We start from the raw sequence: 13010 nt of genomic DNA, 5'->3' as shown, positions 1-13010 counted from the left end.
CGGTCTCAAAAAAAAAAGAAAAAAGAAAAGCTACAATCTTAACCTCAACTTCACATAACATCATCTCTACTTCTGGTTAGCAGAAGATGAGTGGAAGTGGGGAGGTTTATTACAAAAAGACTGTTAGACCTTACATACTTCTCCCCATGAATAATGAAGGTGTGAGTGAAAAAGACAGCAATTTTATTTTTATTTTTTTTTGAAACAGGTTCTTGCACTGTCACCCGGGCTGGAGTGCACTGTTGTGATCACTGCTCACTACAGCCTCCACCTCCCAGGCTCAAGTGATCCTCCTACCTCAGCCTCCTGGGTAGCTGGGACCACAGTTGTGCACTACCACGCCCAGCTTTTTTTTTTTTTTTTTAAGAGACGGGGTCTCCCTATATTGCTTAGGCTAGTTCTCAAACTCCTGGCCTCAAGCAGTCCTCCCACCTTGGCCTCCCAAAGGGTTGTGATTACAGGCATAAGCCACCACACTCAGCCAGCAATTTTAGAATAAAGGGTGAAGGTGCTGTTGGGGAAATATAATTTAATAAACAAAGTCTTCTCTCAACCCAGAAATCCTCTCCATGAAGGCAGTAGAGAAAGAAAAGCTTTATTATTGAATGAAAGTTAAATGAGAATGTGATGCACATCACAGGCACTTTGCTAAGAGATCACAAAGACAGAAGGAAATTTCACCATTTTATACAGCCAAGCAGGTGCAGCCCATTACTTGTATGTTTTCGAGATAAATAGTCCTCAACTAAGAGAACTTGACAGCACCATTGGTCACACAGTTCATCCTAACTTTACCTGATCATTGATGTGACCACTTGTGTTATCTAAGATATCAACTTTTCGGGGGTGGGGGAGTGTGGAAACAGGAGTTACTTTTATAGCTTGGTGCAAGGCACTCGTTAAGATTAGGCTGTTACCCTCCCACAGAAACTGGAAGATAAGTATGCTATCTGGTAATGTTTACATTTCCCAGGTCCTTGAGAAAGACATTCCTAGGTCATAAAGCTGACAAAAGGCTGATTCAGTTTTTAAATATATATATCTATATATATATATATATTTCAGGCTGGGCACGATGGCTCATGCCTATAATCCCAGCACTTTGGGAGGCCAAGGTGGGTGGATCACCTGAGGTCAGGAGTTCGAAACCAGCCTGGCCAACATGGTGAAAACTGTCTCTTCTAAAAATACAAAAAAATTAGCCGGGCATGGTGACACATGCCTGTAATCCTAGCTACTGGGGAGGCTGAGGCAGGAGAATCACTTGAACCCGGAGGCAGAGGTTGCAGTGAGCCGAGATTGCGCCATTGCACTCTAGCCTGGAAACAAGAACAAAACTCCGTTTCAAAAAAAAAAAAAATAAAATATATATATATATATATATATTTCAAAGAGACTGAGAAAGTGCATACAAGTTTTCTCAAGTAATAACCTGACATAAAGGGAGGAGAGGAAAATTTCTTGCCTCATTTTCAACAGGTGGAATTAAACTTATTATTTTAAATTCATATTTATCCTTACAGTGCCCATTCTAAATTTGGAAGAGGAAGGATGTGGGCCAACTTTTGGCTTAGGCCCTCATGTCAGGGCTTCTCTTAGCACATATGGTACCTTTCTGAGATTTTCAAACTGGCAGCCACTTTGGACTGATCAAGTTGCAAAGCTGAATTAATTGCTTACTATTGTAAGGGAGAGCTATGCCAGTCAGGCCCAGGCTCCCTTGGCAGAGCAGACTGCTGATCTTCTGTGGGGTTTTGGGGAAGCTGGAAGTTTAAGGACAGGAAGACTTCGAGAGGTATCAATAGGATGACGTCATCTGGGGTGGGGATTGATTTGGGCTGTAATAGGAGCTCTACTTAGAGAAGTGAACAAAGAGTTTAATCTGCTTCAGGCAGAAAAACGCCTAGGAGTAGGACGTCCAGGGCAGGCCTTTCAGCTCACTGATGCCTTCGAGGAACCAAGGCCTTTCTGTTTTCTTGCTCTACCATTAGTGGCCCATGCGTTTTCACCCTCATGATTGTGTTACTTGGGGGTCCTTGCTCACAGAGCTCCCAAGATGGTGGTGAGCTGCTTCCAAGATGGTGGCGGGCTGCTTCCAAGATGGTGGCAAGCCTCATGTTCTCTGACCTGGGGTTCTTGGCCTCATGGATTCAAGGAATGGAACCTTGGGCCATGTGGTGAGTGTTATAGCTCTATTAGAAGCTGTGGGTCACAGAAGAGAACCGTGGAACCCAGTGACTAGTGTTCAGCTCAATTAGGACGAACCTGGACACTTAGTGATGCAGGAACAATGGCAAGCCTTTAGCCTGATTGGGAGCGGCAATGGGCACCTCGCTGGATCAGGAACACAGTGGACACCCTGCAGGATCCGGAGGGATGGGAGTCAGTGGCGGGTCTGCGGTGGCGGCAAACAGCAGTGGTGGACAGCGAGCAAAAGCTCAGCTCAAGCCGTAACAAACATGGACCAGAAGAGTGCAGTTGCAAGATTTAATAGAGTGAAATAGCATGAAAACAGAGCTCCCATACAAAGGGAGGGGGGACCCAAAGGGGGTTGCCGTTGCTGGCTCGAAGGCCTGGGTTTATATCCCGATCATTGTCCCTCCTGCTGTGCTCTCAGGCAATAGATGATTGGCTATTTCTTTACCTCCTGTTTTTGCCTAATTAGCATTTTAGTGAGCTCTCTGATTGGTCAGGTGTGAGCTAAGTTGCAAGCCCCGTGTTTAAAGGTGGATGTGGTCACCTTCCCAGCTAGGCTTAGGGATTCTTAGTAGGCCTAGGAAATCCAGCTAGTCCTGTCTCTCAGTCCCCCATCTCAACAGGAAAACCTAAGTGCTGTTGGGGAGGTTGGCCGACGACCGCTCTAACTGCTTCCTGCTGAATTGGGGCGTAGTAGAGGTTGTGCAGTTGAGATTTCCTCAGGAGGGGTGCCTTTGATGTCATTAACATCAGATCGTGGGCTAGCAGGCCAGTCCAGGGGTCTGTGGTAGATCTTAGTCTTGGACTGCATCTTGGGCTCCATTTGTAGTTTTACAGCTTCGATTCTGGAAGAGACAAAGTTAACAAGGAGGTTAAAGATACAGGGTCCAAAGAGAAGTAGCAATATTATAGCTGCTAGAGGTCCTAAGAAGGGGAGAATCCAGGGCATCCATTGGCTGAAGAGGCCCCAGGGTCCAATGTTTCGAAGCTCCTCTGCTCTACGTTGTATTCGATCTCGAATTTCTTTAACTTTCTCAGTGACAATTCCGGATTGATTAACATAATAACAGCATTCTTCCCCTAAAAATAAACAGGTTCCCCCTCTTTCGGCGGTTAGCAAGTCTAAAGCTCTTCGATTTTGAAGGACTACTGCTGCTATGGAGTTAAGTTGATCTTGCAAGGTGACCAGGGAGTCGGCGACCCGTTCCATGTCCCCATTTAGTTCTTGAGATAGTTTGTAGTAGAACTGAGTAGAGGTTGTGATACCACCAATGCCAGTACCTAGTGCACCTAGCACTCCTGCTGCCATAACAAAAGGAAGAATGGGTACTCTTTTGTTACGGGGCTTAGATACGACATAATTGTATAAATCTTGTTCAGTGTAGATGGTCATAGGGGGCACTAAGAATGAGAGGAAGCACATAGATTCTGAAGAGCCATTCAAACAACGATAGGCTGAGGTACCACAGACAAAAAATATTCCTGAGGGTAGGCAGACTACTTGTGTGGGAGGAGTTACCCACCTGATGCATTGGGAGTTGGTTGTGTTTGTAGTATTGCTAAATTTTACACAGGTGAGGTTTGAGGTATGGGTTATTTCCAGATTGGAAACAAGAGGTCCTACTAAAACGGAAGTAGTGTTTATTTCTGTGCTGAAGTTGTTCCATTGTTCAGGTACAGGGATTGAAACATATGGCCTGAAGGCCAGGGGGAGGCACATCCAACAGTTAGTAGGGTTTTGGGCCGAGACCTCATGGAGCCCAGTGAGGGTGGTATTAAATAGGCTTACCAGGCGAGTATGGGTACGGAGGGTTTCATGTAGTTTTGAGAGATCTAGTCCTTTGTAGGGGCTAGAGGTGCTATGTACCTGGGTCAGTTGGGAGATTACTTCTTTTACATGTTTTTCTCTTGCCTCATCTTGAACTCCACCCCCATCAGACATACCAGTATGGGTGAAGTAAGTCCAACAGACAGTGACTCCAAGTCCTCCAGGACAACTAGGATTAATCATTTTTCCTGTCCAATAATGAGTATTTCCATGCATGCAAAGAGTGGCAGAGTTATAGCAGTTGCGGGGCATATGGGTGTGGGCAGTGAAGGTGGGGGTTCCCTTAGAAAAACTCCTATACGATGGGGCATCAATATTTCCGGGATGATGCATTCTCCATAGAAACTCTTGGTAAGGGGAGCTACTGGTCATACAGCGGCATGGAGGGGGTGCAGTGAGAGTGAAAGAGGGTAAGAGAACAGTAAAGAGAAAAATATGATAAGGGAGGGCCATGGGGATTTATGATTTTAGTTACTTTCCTCCTGGTTGTCGTTTGAAGAGCAGGCACAAATCCTCTAGAGGTTCACAGGAATAGCTAGCGTTGTCTCCTGGATTTTCGGGTTCCTTTGGCAGTATCCAGGGTTTGACTCGAGTGTGATGTATCCAAGACTCCACTCCAGCCACTTTAACCGCGGTTGGGGTAGATAAAATGACTGGGTTAGGGTCCTTCCCAGGATGTATCTAGGGATGGGGAATTAGAGGGAAGGGACTTGACTAATACCATGTCACAAGGGTGGAATAGTTCTTTTCCCTCTTCTCGGGGATAGGCTCCTTGTAATGTTTTAAGAACTTGTTGATATTTGGCTAAGGAGGTGATGTCTGCAACTAAGTTGGCCGTCTTGGTCAAGCACAAGGTCATTGGTTAGGAAGGGCCGTCCATACAGAATTTCGTATGGGCTAAGTCCTGCTTTTTGGGGAAAGTTGCAGATTCTTTGTAAGGCTATAGGCAACAGAGCAGGCCATGTGAGGTGGGTTTCCTGGGTTCGCTTTTTTAGATGTCCTTTGAGTGTTTCATTCATTTTCTCGACCTTCCCTGAGGACTGTGGCCTTCAGGCGCAGTGTAAGTGATATTGTATACCTAATGCCTGGGATACTCCCTGGGTTACTGTGGCCTTGAAAGCAGGGCTATTGTCACTCTCTAAGCCTCGGGGAAGTCCGAATCTGGGAACTATTTCATGAACTAGTGCCTTTATTACCTCTTGGGCCTTTTCTGTCCTACAGGGGAAGGCCTCTGCCCAACCAGTGAAAGTATCTACCCAGACTAGTAGATACTGAAATCCCTGAGATTTGGGCATGTGGGTAAAATCAGTTGCCAGTGTTCTCCAGGGTAATGGCCTGTTCTTTGTTCTTCTGAAGGAGCTTGGCGATAAGGCAGGGGATTATTTCTTTGGCACACTTCACAGGCCCTGACTATCTGCTTGATAGTTTTGAAAAGGCCTGGTCCAGTAAATAATGATTTGGCCATCTGATGGGTGCTATCAATGCCTAAGTGAAAGGTTTGGTGAAGGGTTTTAAGTAATTTCCATTGGTTAGCTGCAGGCAAAAGTATTTTCCCTTCTTCAGTGGCTAGCCATCCCGAGGGGAGAAAACTATGTCCTTGTGAGTTTCCCCATTCTGTTTCTCCTGCTGAGTACTGGGGCTTGGTTTCCCGGAGGGGATTACCCTATACTAGGGGTCGTTTTATAAGCATTTCTAATGGAGGGTCCTGCCTTGCAGCTCTTTTGGCTTCAGTATCTGCTTGGCAGTTCTATTCTATTTCCCTTTCCTTTCCTTTCTGATGATCCCGGCAGTGTAAGACCGCCACCTCTTTAGGTTTCTGTACAGCCAATAATAATTTCCTAATGGCTTCCTGATGTTTGATAGATGTTCCCTCAGAAGTTAGGAATTCCCTTTCTTTCCATATTGCTGCATGGGCATGGAGGACTAGGTAAGCATATTTAGAGTCTGTATATATATTTGCCCTTTTTCCTTCTCCTAATTCTAGTGCCCGAGTGAGGACTATTAGTTCTGTTAGCTGAGCACTAGTTCCTGGAGTGAGGGGATTACTTTCAAGTATTCCATTATCACTGACCACTGCATGCCCCACTTTTCAAAGTCCTTTTTCTACAAAGGAATTTCCATCAGTATACAAGTTGAGGTCGGGATCAGTCAAGGGAACCTCTAAAAGGTCACCTTGAGCGGCATAGGTTTGAGAAATTACTTGTTAACAGTTATGTTCTATCTTTTCTTCGTTGTCTGGAAGAAATGTGGCTGGGTTAAGAGTTGCACAAGTGTGCAGTTGCAGCACTGGCCCTTCAAGTAATAGAGCCTGATATTTAAGTAAACAGTTGTCTGACAGCCACAAGTCTCCTTTAGCAGTGAGTATGCCATTCACATCATGAGATGTCCACACAGTAAGATCTCTTCCCTGTATTATTTTAACTGCTTCAGATACTAAGACTGCTACTGCTGCCACTACCCATAAACAATGAGGCCAACCCTTTGCCACTACATCAATTGCCTTAGGTATGCCACAGGTTGCAAGCTCATCCCTCGGATCTGTGTAAAGACTCCTAGAGCTATTCCTGTTTTTTCTGTGACGTATGAAGAAAAGTCTTGCCCCGTTGGCAAACTTAACATTGGGGCTTGGGTTAGGGCCTGGAAAGTCACTTCTACTTCAGTTGTCCTTCTTACTAAATGGGTATTGGCTTTCTGAGTTTCCTTAATTAGTGTATTTAATGGTCTGGCTATTTCGCCGTACCTGGGAATCCATATTCGGCAGTAACCTATTATGCCAAGGAATCCTCTTAGTTGTTTTAGGGTTTTGGGATGAGGATAAACCAGTGTAGGCTGGATATATTCCTCACTGAGGGCCCTGGTGCCTTTGGATAATTTTAGCCCTAAGTAATCTGCTGTGAGCAGAGCTGAGCCTTTGGTTTGGAAACCTTGTAGCCACAGGTAGCGAGGAAATTGAAGAGCGCTTGGGTGGCTTGATGGCACAAGGTTTCTGAATGGGCGGCCGAAAGTAAATCATCCACCTACCGAAGGACAAGAGTGTCCAGGTATGAGGATTGCCTCAAGTCTTGGGCTAATGCCTGGCCAAATAGATGGGGGCTATCCCTGAACCCCTGGGGTAAAATAGTCCAGGTGAGTTGAGATGTTGGGTTTGAAGGATCTTCAAAGGCAAACAAGAATTGAGAGTCAGGATGTACAGGGATGCAGAAAAAGGCATCCTGAAGGTCCAGGACTGTAAACCACTCTGCTTCCTCTGGTATTTGGGAAAGCAGAGTATAAGGGCTAGGTATAGATGGGTATAGAGGAACAACAGCCTCATTGATAATCCTGAGATCTTGCACTAACCTCCACTGTCTGTTGGGTTTCTGTACTCCTACAATTGGAGTACTGCAGGGGCTACTGCATGGTTTTACTAGGCCTTGGGCTTTTAGGTCCTTAATCTTTTGGAGTCCTTGTTGGGCCTTGGGTCTGAGGGAGTACTGCCTTTGGTAGGGAAAGGAGGCGGAATCCTTTAGTTTAACTTGAACAGGATGGGCATTCTTTGCTTGTCCATATTGTCCTTCTGTTGCCCAGACTTCAGGCAATTCCTTCCTCAAGCAGGGGACAACAAACGGGTGTTCCTTCTCCTATGTTCAGGTGTATAATGGCCCCTGCTTTTGCTAGAATGTCTCTCCCTAATAAGGTAGTGGGGCTTTCAGGCATAATTAGAAAATCATGTGAAAAGAATAAAGCTCCCCAGTCATAACTTAGTGGCTGGGAGAAGTATCTAGTGACTGCCCGTCTTAGGACCCCCTCAGATAATGGCAGATCTGGAGGACAGTTGTCCGGGACAGAAGAGTAAGACTAAAGACCGCGCCAGTGTCCAGGAGACAACCTCCTGGCCCTCAATGTCAAGCATACCCAGGGCTCTATGAGGGTGACGGCATGGGCTGGCGCTTGCCCCAGGCACCCTCAGTCCTGCTGCTGGATCATCTGGTTAGTGGCTTCTGACTCAGAGGACCTTTGTCCCCTGGGGCAGTGGTCCTTCCAGTGATTCCCTTGACATAAGGGGCATGGACGAGGGGGCGGCTTACTTCTACTTGGACAATCTTTTTTAAAATGTCCTTGTAGACCGCACTGGAAGCAAGCCCTATTAGGTATTCAATTTGCCCAGCTTTTCCCTTTTCCAGAGCCTCCAAAGTCCGCTTGCCTGAGGGCCATGACTAAAGCGGTGGCTTTTTTTTTATCCCGTTTGTCCTGTTCCGCCTGCTCCTCCTGATCTCTATTATAAAAAACCGAGGTTGCCAAGTTCAATAGGGTTTCTAAGTTTTGCTCCGGGCCTAAGGCAGACTTTTGAAGTTTTTTTCTAATGTCTGCAGCTGACTGAGTGATAAACTTATCCTTTAAGATTAGTTGGCCTTCAGTAGAGTCAGGTGACAGAGAGGCATGCTTCCTCAGTGCCTCCCTTAGTCTCTCCAGAAAGGCAGTAGGATTTTCTTCCCTTCCCTGTGTTATAGTGGACATCATTGAGTAATTCATAGGCTTCTTCCTAGTTTTCCTTAGTCCTTCTAGCACGCAAGTTAGCAAATGTCTGCGGCACCAATCTCCATGTTCTGATTCTGTGTCCCAATGAGGGTCTACACTGGGAACTGCCTGCTGGCCTGTGGGGAATCATTCTCTTTCCTCTGTTGTCATCCTATCATTGACCTGACTGAGATACCAGAGATCGCCAAATTCTCGGGCTGCAGTTATGGCGGCACTTCTCTCATTTGGGGTTAGTGTCTGATTTAGCAGTAACATTATATCTCTCCATGTCAGATCAAAGAATTGTCCTAACCCTTGTAAAACATCAATATAGCCATCAGGGTTATCTGAGAATTTACCTAGGTCTGTTTTAATTTGCTTTAAGTCTGAGAGAGAAAAAGGCACATGCTCTCTGGCTGGGCCGAATTCTCCTCCTCCCACTGCTTGGAGGGGTCATAATCGGGGAATATTGGCACTCTTTGGTTCACTGTTTACCCTTTTGTCTATCTCCTTTTGGACCATTTGGGTTGAAGGGGAGTCCTTATTAGTTGGGGAAGGAGTCAGGGGGATGCTGGGATAGGGAGGTAAACTCTAAGGGCTTCCTGTAGGGCATAAATCACACTTTTTACATAATTGCGAGTTGTCTCTTAATGAAAAGAAAGTTTGTACTTATGGCACTTCACTCCATTTGCCTTTTCTACAAAAGAGGTCTAGCTATAAGATGGTGTTATAATTTATACTTCCCTCAGGAGGCCAGGTTTCTCCCCCTTGAAGAGGATATCATGGCCAGGCAGTACTGCAGAAGAATATAAGTCGTTTCTTTCTTAGCGTCTGAGGATCAAATTGGTCCCAATTCTCCGGAATACATCTTAGGGGCGTTTTTGTCTTGCGGGGAACGTTTCCTATCTGAAAAAAGAACATAGGGATGCCAGCACCCCTAGTCATTTTCTGATGAGCTTTAGTCCTAGAGTGTCCTCTATGGTCCTAATGCTTATTCTTTCCAGGGTGCATCACCACCTGTGGACCTCTGCTTATCGGATTAGTTACGCTCACCGATGTAGCAGTCCTGCACCTGTTTTCCCACCTCTCTTGACCACAAAGAAAGGGGTCCAGGCTGCTGGATTCTAGTGGTCCTTTACCAGCGTGCCCAACATTGCCTTTGCGCTCAGGGGTGAGTCCTAGAGCTGGGCTGGGTTCCTGAGTATTTTATAACAACCCAGCTGCCCCATCAAGATGCATTCCCATAAACAAGTTCTTATGCAAATTCATTACAGAGAGGGTGTAGCTAACCTTTTGAATCAGGATTGAGATAGTCTTTCGATTCTGTAAGTACTTTAAGGCTTGGCTGAGTGTAAACAGCTCACATGTTTGAGGAGACCAGTTATTAGGCAATTTTTCTAACTCTGCTTCCACAAGAGTCTCCGTATCAATTACTCAATACCCATTGTGGTTTTTTTCCTCAATCACCTGGGAGGAACCATCTATCTTCCTGTCCTGAAGGGAGTTCCTCCTAGGTCTGGTTGGACCTTTGTATGGTAATTAAGATTTAAATCCCCTGTTAGGAAATCTGCTGGGTTAAGGGAATTATCAGTGGTTGGAGTTACATTACCTTTTTCTAACAGAATAGCGCCATACTTAAAGATTTTTGAGTTAGTAAGCTACCTTTTTGCTTTTTTGATTAGAATAATTCTGAACAGGTGAGGTGTGTTCACAATGAGGTTTCCTCTCAAAGTTACTTTTCTACTTTTAGCAAAGCAGTTGCTGCTACCGACTGAATGCATTTGGTCCATCTGCGGGTTACTGGGTTAAGGATTTTTGATAGGAAAGCTATGGGTTGTCAATGGCCTCAGTGCTTTCAGCCTACGCTCTTATTTACGCTGACCACAAAGTGAATTGGAGTGCTATAGGGTCACGGAGAAGACCTTCAATTATCAAGTACAGGTTTTAAATTTACCCTGGCTTTTAAAGGAATAGGGCACACTGTTTTTTACTATTTCTTTCTTTCTCTCTTTGACGCTCTCTTTCCTCTGTCTCTCTCTCTCCTCTTTGTCTCTCTCTGTCCTCTGTCTCTCTCACTCTCTCTCTCCTGTCTCTCTCTCTTTCTCCTCCATTTCTCTCTCTCTCCTCTATCTTTTCCCTTAGCCATTTACAAACTTGGGGCCCTGGCAAGGGTGGTGGGGAATGGGTCCTACATAACTGCCCATGTCAAGAGCTGTATGCCTAAATTGGGAGGGACACCAGGGATAAGACTCCCTGGGTTATAGCCTAGGTGCCTAAAGACGCAGCAGCGTAGAGCTTCCTTAGATCCCTTTGGAGATACAACTTGCTAGAGGAAATGAAAGTCTGAACCATTAGTACCTAGGAGGCAGGGATCAGAGGAAGTATATTCAGAGGTAAGGAGAATTTTGGGGCTACACTTTGAAGAAAGTTGTGGTTGGGACCCAGGAGGTATGGGTCAGAAGGAAAGATGGGGGTGCATGCATGGGCGACTGTTGAGTAGAGACTTCTGGCTACACCATGATCTCAACTGGCTACTGCCAGGAGTTCAGGACGACAGCTTTCTGCCTCTAGTCGGCCCTCGGCTTCCCCAAGAAAACTGAAAGTTGAAGCTGGCTCGAGGCAAACCAAGTCCCCAACCCAGAAGGGTTGGGGGTTATCAGAAAGCCCTTCCCCAGATAGCCTCACATCTGAGTCTTAAGTCCGGTGGCCACGCTAATCATTTTTAACTGGCCGACGAGTGCCTGGTATTTTCCTCCAATTCTAAGGAAGGATAGGACAGAATAGCAAGCGAAAGTGGTCCAATATTACTCACCACTTTGGATGTCCGTTCGTGGTTGCCAAAATGTTCCCGGGGGGTCCTTGCTCACAGAGCTCCCAAGATGGTGGTGAGCCACTTCCAAGATGGTAGCAGGCCGGTTCCAAGATGGTGGCAAGCCTCGTGTTCTCTGACCTGGGGTTCTTGGCCTCACAGATTCCAAGGAATGGAATCTTGGGCCATGCGGTGAGTGTTATAGCTCTATTAGAAGCCGTGGGTCACGGAAGAGAACCATGAAACCCAGTGACTAGTGTTCAGTTCAATTAGGATGAACCCGGGCACTTAGCCATGCAGGAACAATGGCAAGCCTTTAGCCCGATCGGGAGCAGCAGTGGGTGCCTTGCTGGATCAGGAGCACAGTGGACACCCTGCAGGATCCGGAGGGATGGGAGTCAGCGGCAGGTCTGCGGTGGTGGCAAACAGCAGTGGTGGATGGCGAGCAAAAGCTCAGCTCAAGCCGTAACAAACATGGACCAGAAGAGTGCAGTTGCAAGATTTAATAGAGTGAAATAGCATGAAAACAGAGCTCCCATACAAAGGGAAGGGACCCAAAGGGGGCTGCTGTTGCTGGCTCGAAGGCCTGGGTTTATATCCCGATCGTTGTCCCTCCTGCTGTGCTCTCAGGCAATAGATGATTGGTTATTTCTTTACCTCTGTTTTTGCCTAATTAGCATTTTAGTGAGCTCTCTGATTGGTCAGGTGTGAGCTAAGTTGCAAGCCCCGTGTTTAAAGGTGGATGTGGTCACCTTCCCAGCAAGGCTTAGGGATTCTTAGTTGGCCTAGGAAATCCAGCTAGTCCTGTCTCTCAGCTGCAAGATAATTGCTGTATCTCCAGGCGTTTTGCCCTCATCCCAGAAAGGAAGCTCGCCCCAGGACTTCTATCGATGTTCACTGTCCAGAACTATGTCACATAGCCACAAATGACTGCAGTAAAGATCATGTGACTCAGTAATTCACTCTCCAGAGAGTATAGGAAGGCAAGAGAGGTGGTGTTGGAATGGATGTTGAATGAATTCATCTATAGGATATACCACAATGTCGGGAATAAGTGGGAGATGTTGCAATCGAAATGGGCTGATTATAGTGGGGATAAGTGGCTCGTGGGGTGGCAGAGGTCAGGCAGTTGCAATGTGAGAGGCCAGGTGGATGTAGCTACCATAATCGGCAGTAAAGCCAGCATGTTAATTGCAGTGGTCTGACCTGCAGGGATCTTTGGTGCTGCCTAATTATGGTAATACAGAAGTTATTAAGAAATAGTTTTTTGGCAGCTAGAAAGGGTAAAGGTTCTTGGAAATTTTCTTGTAATAAGAAGCAACCCTCCCCCATTCCAAACCATTTCTTTTCTAACAGAAAAGGCAGCTTAAAGAGCCAGGCCAGCAAACTTTGATTTGCAAATGCAGGCCATTAAAAACTAGGTCCACCCAACATGGCCACCATGGCCACCATGGCGATTCTCACCCTCTTCTCCTTGTCCGCACATGTACCAAGTGTCATGGACCCCTCCAGATAATTCATGTGTTTTCAGAACATCATGGCAACCCACATTTGCATAAGATGGGAGGGCCAGGTTTTTTGTGGGGTACATGAATGACACACCTGGTCAACCCAATCCCCTGGGCCCTATGCAAATCAGACACCGCCTCCTCCAGCCTCCCAGTATAATCAACCACTTTT

At 46.2% G+C, this 13010-nt stretch overlaps 1 protein-coding gene across 1 annotated transcript; it reads right to left on the bottom strand.

Annotated features, from left to right (window-relative positions):
• Positions 1-2473: 2473 nt before the first annotated feature.
• On the bottom strand, positions 2474-11869 carry ERVW-1 (endogenous retrovirus group W member 1, envelope). Its single transcript, NM_001304543.1, has 2 exons — positions 11334-11869; positions 2474-4705 (listed from the first exon to the last, which is right to left on the bottom strand). Exon 2 carries the CDS (start codon positions 4475-4477, stop codon positions 2861-2863), a length of 1617 nt encoding a protein of 538 aa, NP_001291472.1. The 5' UTR covers positions 4478-4705; positions 11334-11869; the 3' UTR covers positions 2474-2860.
• Between the last annotated feature and the right edge of the window lie 1141 nt (positions 11870-13010).

This window comes from Pongo abelii, chromosome 6 (genome assembly GCF_028885655.2).
Source record: "Pongo abelii isolate AG06213 chromosome 6, NHGRI_mPonAbe1-v2.0_pri, whole genome shotgun sequence".
NCBI classification, from domain to species: domain Eukaryota; kingdom Metazoa; phylum Chordata; class Mammalia; order Primates; family Hominidae; genus Pongo; species Pongo abelii.
Note: the sequence above shows the minus strand (reverse complement) of the source record. Positions and strands in the feature narration are given on the sequence as shown.